Consider the following 6339-nt stretch of genomic DNA (forward strand, 5'->3'; position numbering starts at 1 on the left):
GAGGGGGGTCAGGGGGGGACACCGGGGACAGTCGGGTTCGGTGGGGACAATGCGGGGACACAGGGAGGGCACAAAGGACACAGGGGGTCACTGGGAGCAATGGGGGGACAACGGGGACAGTGGGGGGACAGTGGAGGTCAGTTGGAACAATGGGGGGACAATGGGGACACTGGGGACAATGGTGGTCACTGGGGACAACAGGGGGAGCTCAGAGGGGCTTCGGCCACTCGGGGTCACTCAGGGTCACCTGGGGTCACTCAGGGTCACCCGGGGTCATGCTGCCACTGAAGACAGAGGGGACAAGGCCAGGTCAAAGGTCACCCTTTGTGGCCCCAGGGAAGGTCCCAGGGTCGGGGGTCACGGGGTCACAGGTCACTCACCTGACCAGGTGCTGTCCCCGCCGGGGCCCCCCCAGCCCCGCCCAGGCCTCGGCCGCCGCTGCCGCCGCCGCCACGGCCACAGCCACATCCGAGCTGTCCCCGGCCGGCACCGCGGCCACCGCCCGGCCTGGGAACACACGGGGTGGACACTGACCGCTGACCGCTGAGCCCCGACCCCTGGCCCTGCTCTGGGCCAGTGACCCCAAATCTGTGACCTGACCCCTGACCCCCAGCCCTGCCCTGATCCCCAGTCCCTGTCCCCTCCATGTCCCCTCCCCACCCCCTGACCCTGACCCCTGACCCCTGTCCCTGTCCCCAGACCCAGGGCGGCCTCCCAGCACCCCAGGCTCTCTCTCCCTGTGCCCTGTGTGCCTCCCGTCTCCTCAGCGTCCCTGTCCCCTGTCCCCTGTGTGTCCCCTCAGTATCCCCAACCCCTGCCCCTGTCCCCTCGGTGTCCCCTCGGTGTCCCCTGTGTGTCCCATACCCGTGGTGGCCTCCGGGCACTCCAGGCTCTCCCTCCCCTCCGGTCTCAGCCACCTCCCAGCCACGAAGTGTCCGAGGCTGCGCCCGTGGGACTCCAGCCACGCCTGGGGGGGGAAACACTGGGACCCCCGGGACCCCCCCGGCACTGCCGGGAGCCCCAGGACCCCTCTGGGACCCCCAGGGACATACGGGGACCCCCAGGACCCCTCTATGACCCCCAGGACCCCTCTGGGACCCCCTGGGACCCCCGGGACGCCCCCGTGACACCCTAGGACTCCCCAGGACCCCTCTGGGACCCTCTGGGACCCGCTTGGACACCCCGGCCCGGCCCGGCCCTCCCCCACCCCCCAAACGACCTTGGGGGGACTTTGACCCCGACACACCCCAGGCTACCGCCGGGACCCCCCCGAACCCACCCCAATTCCCACCCGTGCACCCCCAGCCCCATTATTTCCCTCGGGACCCCCCAGACCCCCTGCCAGTTCCGGAGGAGGCTCCCAAGAGCCCCCAAAACCCCCCGAGATTCTCAGGGAACCCCCACAAATGGCCCAGAGCCCCCCAGGCCCCCCCCACCTCTCCCGGGTTGGTCCCGCCGGAGATCGGCCCCTCCTCCATCGTGGCGAAGATTTCGGGGACCGGGGGAACCCCGAGGGCCGCCAGAGCCGCCATCGCCGCCGGGCAACCCCGGGGACGGGCGGGCGGGGCAGAGCGGCGCCGGAAGCACCGAGATTCGGCGGAAATGGCCAGAGCCGCGACGAAACCATCGAGATTAGGCGGAATGGCCAGAGCGTCCACAGAAACCACCGAGATTAAGCGGAAATGGCCAGAGAGGCGACTAAACCAACGAGACTAAGCGGAACAGACTAGAGCGGCACCAGAAACAATCGAGACAAAGCGGAAATGGCCAGAGCGGGACCGAAAACCATGGAGACTAAGCGGAAGTGGCCAGAGCGGCACCAGAAACCATCGAGACTAAGCGGAAATTGACAGAGCGGCACCAAAAACCATCGAGACTAAGCGGAAATGGCCAGAGCGGCACCGGAAACCATGGAGACTAAGCGGAAGTTGCCAGAGCGGCACCGAAAACCATCGAGACTAAGCGGAAGTTGACAGAGCGGCACCGGAAACCATCGAGACTAAGCGGAAATGGCCAGAGCGGCACCGAAAACCATCGAGACTAAGCCGAAGTTGCCAGAGCGGCACCGGAAACCATCGAGACTAAGCGGAAGTTGACAGAGCGGCACGGGAAATCACCGAGACTAAGCGGAAATTGACAGAGCGGCACCGGAAACCATCGAGACTAAGCGGAAATGGCCAGAGCGGCACGGAAACCATCGAGACTCAGCCGGAAACATCGAGACTAAGCGGAATTGCCAGAGCGGCACCGGAAACCATCGAGACTAAGCGGAAGTTGACAGAGCGGCACCGGAAACCATCGAGACTAAGCGGAAATGGCCAGAGCGGCACCGAAAACCATCGAGACTAAGCCGAAGTTGCCAGAGCGGCACAGGAAACCATCGAGACTAAGCGGAAATTGACAGAGCGGCACCGAAAACAATCGAGACTAAGCGGAAATGGCCAGAGCGGCACCGGAAACAATCGAGACTAAGCGGAAGTTGACAGAGCGGCACCGGAACCCATCGAGACTAAGCGGAAGTTGACAGAGCGGCACGGGAAACCATCGAGACTAAGCGGAAATGGCCAGAGCGGCACCGGAAACCATCGAGACTAAGCGGAAGTTGACAGAGCGGCACCGGAAACCATCGAGACTAAGCGGAAGTTGACAGAGCGGCAGCGGAAACCATCGAGACTAAGCGGAAGTTGCCAGAGCGGCACCGGAAACCATGGAGACTAAGCGGAAATGGCCAGAGCGGCACTGGAAACCATCGAGACTAAGCGGAAATGGCCAGAGCGGCACCGGAAACCATCGAGACTAAGCGGAAAATGCCAGAGCGGCACCGGAAATCATGGAGACGGAGCGGAAATGGCCAGAGCGGTACCGGAAACCATCGAGACTAAGCGGAAATGGCCAGAGGGGCACCGGAAACCATCGAGACTAAGCGGAAAATGCCAGAGCGGCACCGGAAACCATCGAGACTAAGCGGAAATTGCCAGAGCGGCAACCGGAAACCATCGAGACTAAGCGGAAATGGCCAGAGCGGCACCGGAAACCATCGAGACTAAGCGGAAAATGCCAGAGCGGCACCGGAAATCATAGAGACGGAGCGGAAATGGCCAGAGCGGTACCGGAAACCATCGAGACTAAGCGGAAATGGCCAGAGCGGCACCGGAAACCATGGAGACCAAGCGGAAGTGGCCAGAGCTGCACCGGAAACCATCGAGACTAAGCGGAAATGGCCAGAGCGGCACCGGAAACCATCAAGACTAAGCAGAAGTTGCCAGAGCGGCACCGGAAACCATCGAGACTAAGCGGAAATTGACAGAGCGGCACCGAAAACCATCGAGACTAAGCGGAAATGGCCAGAGCGGCACCGGAAACCATCGAGACTAAGCGGAAGTTGCCAGAGCGGCACCGGAAACCAGAGACTAAGCGGAAGTTGCCAGAGCGGCACCGAAAAACACAGAGACTAAGCGGAAGTTGCCAGAGCGGCACCGGAAACCATCGAGACTAAGCGGAAGTTGCCAGAGCGGCACCGGAAACCATCGAGACTAAGCGGAAGTTGCCAGAGCGGCACCGAAAACCATCGAGACTAAGCGGAAGTTGACAGAGCGGCACCGGAAACCATCGAGACTAAGCGGAAGTTGCCAGAGCGGCACCGGAAACCATCGAGACTAAGCGGAAATTGCCAGAGCGGCACCGGAAACCATCGAGACCAAGCGGAAATTGCCAGAGCGGCACCGAAAAACACAGAGACTAAGCGGAAGTTGCCAGAGCGGCACCGGAAACCATCGAGACTAAGCGGAAGTTGCCAGAGCGGCACCGGAAACCATCGAGACTAAGCGGAAATGGCCAGAGTAGCACCGGAAACCATCGAGACTAAGCGGAAATGGCCAGAGCGGCACCGAAAACCATCGAGACTAAGCGGAAATGGCCAGAGTAGCACCGGAAACCATCGAGACTAAGCGGAAATGGCCAGAGCGGCACCGGAAACCATCGAGACTAAGCGGAAGTTGACAGAGCGGCACCGAAAACCATCGAGACTAAGCGGAAGTTGACAGAGCGGCACCGAAAACCATCGAGACTAAGCGGAAATTGCCAGAGCGGCACCGAAAACACAGAGACTAAGCGGAAGTTGCCAGAGCGGCACCGGAAACCATCGAGACTAAGCGGAAAATGCCAGAGCGGCACCGGAAATCATAGAGACGGAGCGGAAATGGCCAGAGCGGCACCGGAAACCATGGAGACTAAGCGGAAGTGGCCAGAGCGGCACCGGAAACCATGGAGACTAAGCGGAAGTTGCCAGAGCGGCACCAGAAAGCAACGAGACTAAGCGGAAGTTGCCAGAGCGGCACGAAAAAAAACCATCGAGACTAAACGGAAGTTGGCAGAGAAGCACCGGAAATCATCGAGACTAGGCGAAAAATGCCGAGCGGCACCGGAAACACAGAGACTAAGCGGAAGTTGCCAGAGCGGCACCGGAAACCATAGAGACGAAGCGGAAATGGCCAGAGCGGTACCGGAAGTACCAAGATTAAGCGGAAGTGACCAGAGCCGGACCGGAAACCATCGAGACTAAGCGGAAGTTGCCAGAGCGGCACCGAAAAATCATAGAGACGCAGCGGAAGTGGCCAGAGCGGAACCAGAGCTACAGAGACTAAGCGGAAATTGCCAGAGCGGCACCAGAAACCATCGAGACTAAGCGGAAGTGGCCAGAGCGGCACCGAAACTTCGGAACCAAGCGAAAATAGCCGTAACGGCGCCGGAAACCATCGAGACTGAGCGGAAGTGGCTAGAACGACGCCGGAACCACAAAGACTGAGCGGAAGTTGCCAGAGCGGCGCCGGAAACCATCGAGACCAAGCGGAAGTGGCCATAGCGGCCCCGGTAACCATGGAGACGGAGCCGCGCCGGAAGCGGAAGTGGCGCGAGGCGAAGGCGCGGTGAGGGCGGCCCGGCGGGTCCCGGAGGGGCTTTGGGGGTCCCGGGGTGTTCCCGGGGGGTCCCTCGGCTCCCTCAGGCCATGGCGGACCCGTCGCTGCTCTCGGCCGAGCTGGAGGCGGACGAGGAGGAGGAGGCGGCGCTGCGGCGGCTGCTGCTGCAGGTGGGGCCCGGTGCCGCTCCCGGTGCCGGTTCCGATTCCGGTGCCGGTTCTGACCCCCCCCGGTTCCCGCAGGTGACCCCGGACCGTGAGGAGGCGCCGAGCCCCGGCCCCGCCCGGGCGGTGACCCCGCAGCCGGGTACCGGGGGCGCCGGGATTTGGGGGGTCCCGGTGGATTTGGGGCTCGGGTGGATTTTGGGGGGGCTCTGTTGGGTTTGAGGGGGCTCTGTTGGGTTTGGGGGGGCTCTGTTGGGTTTGGGGGGGCTCTGTTGGGTTTGGGGGGCTCTGTTGGGTTTGGGGGGGCTCTGTTGGGGTTTGGGGGAGCTCTGTTGGGTTTGGGGGGCTCTGTTGGGTTTGGGGGGGGCTCTGTTGGGTTTGGGGGGCTCTGTTGGGTTTGGGGGGCTCTGTTGGGGTTTGGGGGGGCTCTGTTGGGTTTGGGGGGGCTCTGTTGGGTTTGGGGGGGCTCTGTTGGGTTTGGGGGGGCTCTGTTGGGTTGGGGGGGCTCTGTTGGGTTTGGGGGGGCTCTGTTTGGTTTGGGGGGCTCTGTTGGGTTTGGGGGGGCTCTGTTGGGGTTTGGGGGGGCTCTGTTGGGTTTGGGGGGGCTCTGTTGGGGTTTGGGGGGGCTCTGTTGGGGTTTGGGGGGGGCTCTGTTGGGTTTGGGGGGGCTCTGTTGGGGTTTGGGGGGGCTCTGTTGGGGTTTGGGGGGGGCTCTGTTGGGTTTGGGGGGGCTCTGTTGGGTTTGGGGGGGCTCTGTTGGGGTTTGGGGGGGCACTGTTGGGTTCGGGGGTCCCGGCGGTTCCTGGGGCTCCTGACCCCCCCCCCCAGGTCTGTGTGTCAAGACCCGCGCCCTGCGGGGGGGCCACAAGGTTTTCCTCAACGTTTGCCACTCGCCCGAGGTGCCCCCCCCGCCCCCCGTGCCCCCCCCGGGGCTGCAGCAGCTCCTGCGGGACCCCCCCGGCCCCGGGGGCTCCTTCCGCATCCCGATGAGCCTGGGGGAGCCCCACGCCGAGCTCGACAGAGGTCAGGGACCCCCCGACCCCCCGCCCCTCCCCAGGACCCCCGGGACCCCCCCCAAATCTGCTGTGACCCCGCAGGAGGGAGGGGCTGCACGGCCTACGACGTGGTGGTGAACTCGGGGTTCTTCAGGACCCTGCAGGTGGGGCTGGGGGCTCCTCGGGGGTCTGGGGACTCCTGGGGGGGTCTGGGGTGGTGAACTCGGGGTTCTTCAGGAGCCTGCAGGTGGGGCTGGGGGCTCC

The 6339-nt window shown here is 63.5% G+C and overlaps 2 protein-coding genes across 2 annotated transcripts; one reads left to right on the plus strand and one right to left on the minus strand.

Annotated features, from left to right (window-relative positions):
- Positions 1 to 50: 50 nt before the first annotated feature.
- Positions 51 to 2085, minus strand: LOC127061306 (aldehyde dehydrogenase family 16 member A1-like). The gene is made up of 4 exons (XM_050987957.1): positions 1437 to 2085; positions 865 to 967; positions 381 to 507; positions 51 to 284 (listed from the first exon to the last, which is right to left on the minus strand). The coding sequence occupies exons 1-4, from the start codon at positions 1530 to 1532 to the stop codon at positions 254 to 256; spliced, it is 357 nt and encodes a 118-aa protein (XP_050843914.1). The 5' UTR covers positions 1533 to 2085; the 3' UTR covers positions 51 to 253.
- A 1374-nt stretch (positions 2086 to 3459) lies between these two features.
- On the plus strand, positions 3460 to 6239 carry PIH1D1 (PIH1 domain containing 1; the record flags this gene model as incomplete). The annotated part of the gene is made up of 4 exons (XM_050987958.1): positions 3460 to 5086; positions 5159 to 5222; positions 5909 to 6103; positions 6178 to 6239. Coding segments are annotated over exons 1-4 (402 nt in total), but the record flags the coding sequence as incomplete, so codon positions are not given.
- Between the last annotated feature and the right edge of the window lie 100 nt (positions 6240 to 6339).

Source organism: Serinus canaria, unplaced genomic scaffold (assembly GCF_022539315.1).
Source record: "Serinus canaria isolate serCan28SL12 unplaced genomic scaffold, serCan2020 HiC_scaffold_535, whole genome shotgun sequence".
Lineage (NCBI taxonomy): Eukaryota > Metazoa > Chordata > Aves > Passeriformes > Fringillidae > Serinus > Serinus canaria.

Excerpts from the sequence above, each read along its gene's own strand:
- LOC127061306 (XM_050987957.1), bottom strand. The coding sequence starts at position 1,532 with ATGGCGGCTCTGGCGGCCCTCGGGGTTCCCCCGGTCCCCGAAATCTTC. Across the intron at positions 968-1,436 it reads GCGGGACCAACCCGGGAGAG|GCGTGGCTGGAGTCCCACGG; the intron begins GTGGGGGGGGCC and ends TTCCCCCCCCAG. Across the intron at positions 508-864 it reads GTGCCCGGAGGCCACCACGG|GCCGGGCGGTGGCCGCGGTG; the intron begins GTATGGGACACA and ends GTGTGTTCCCAG.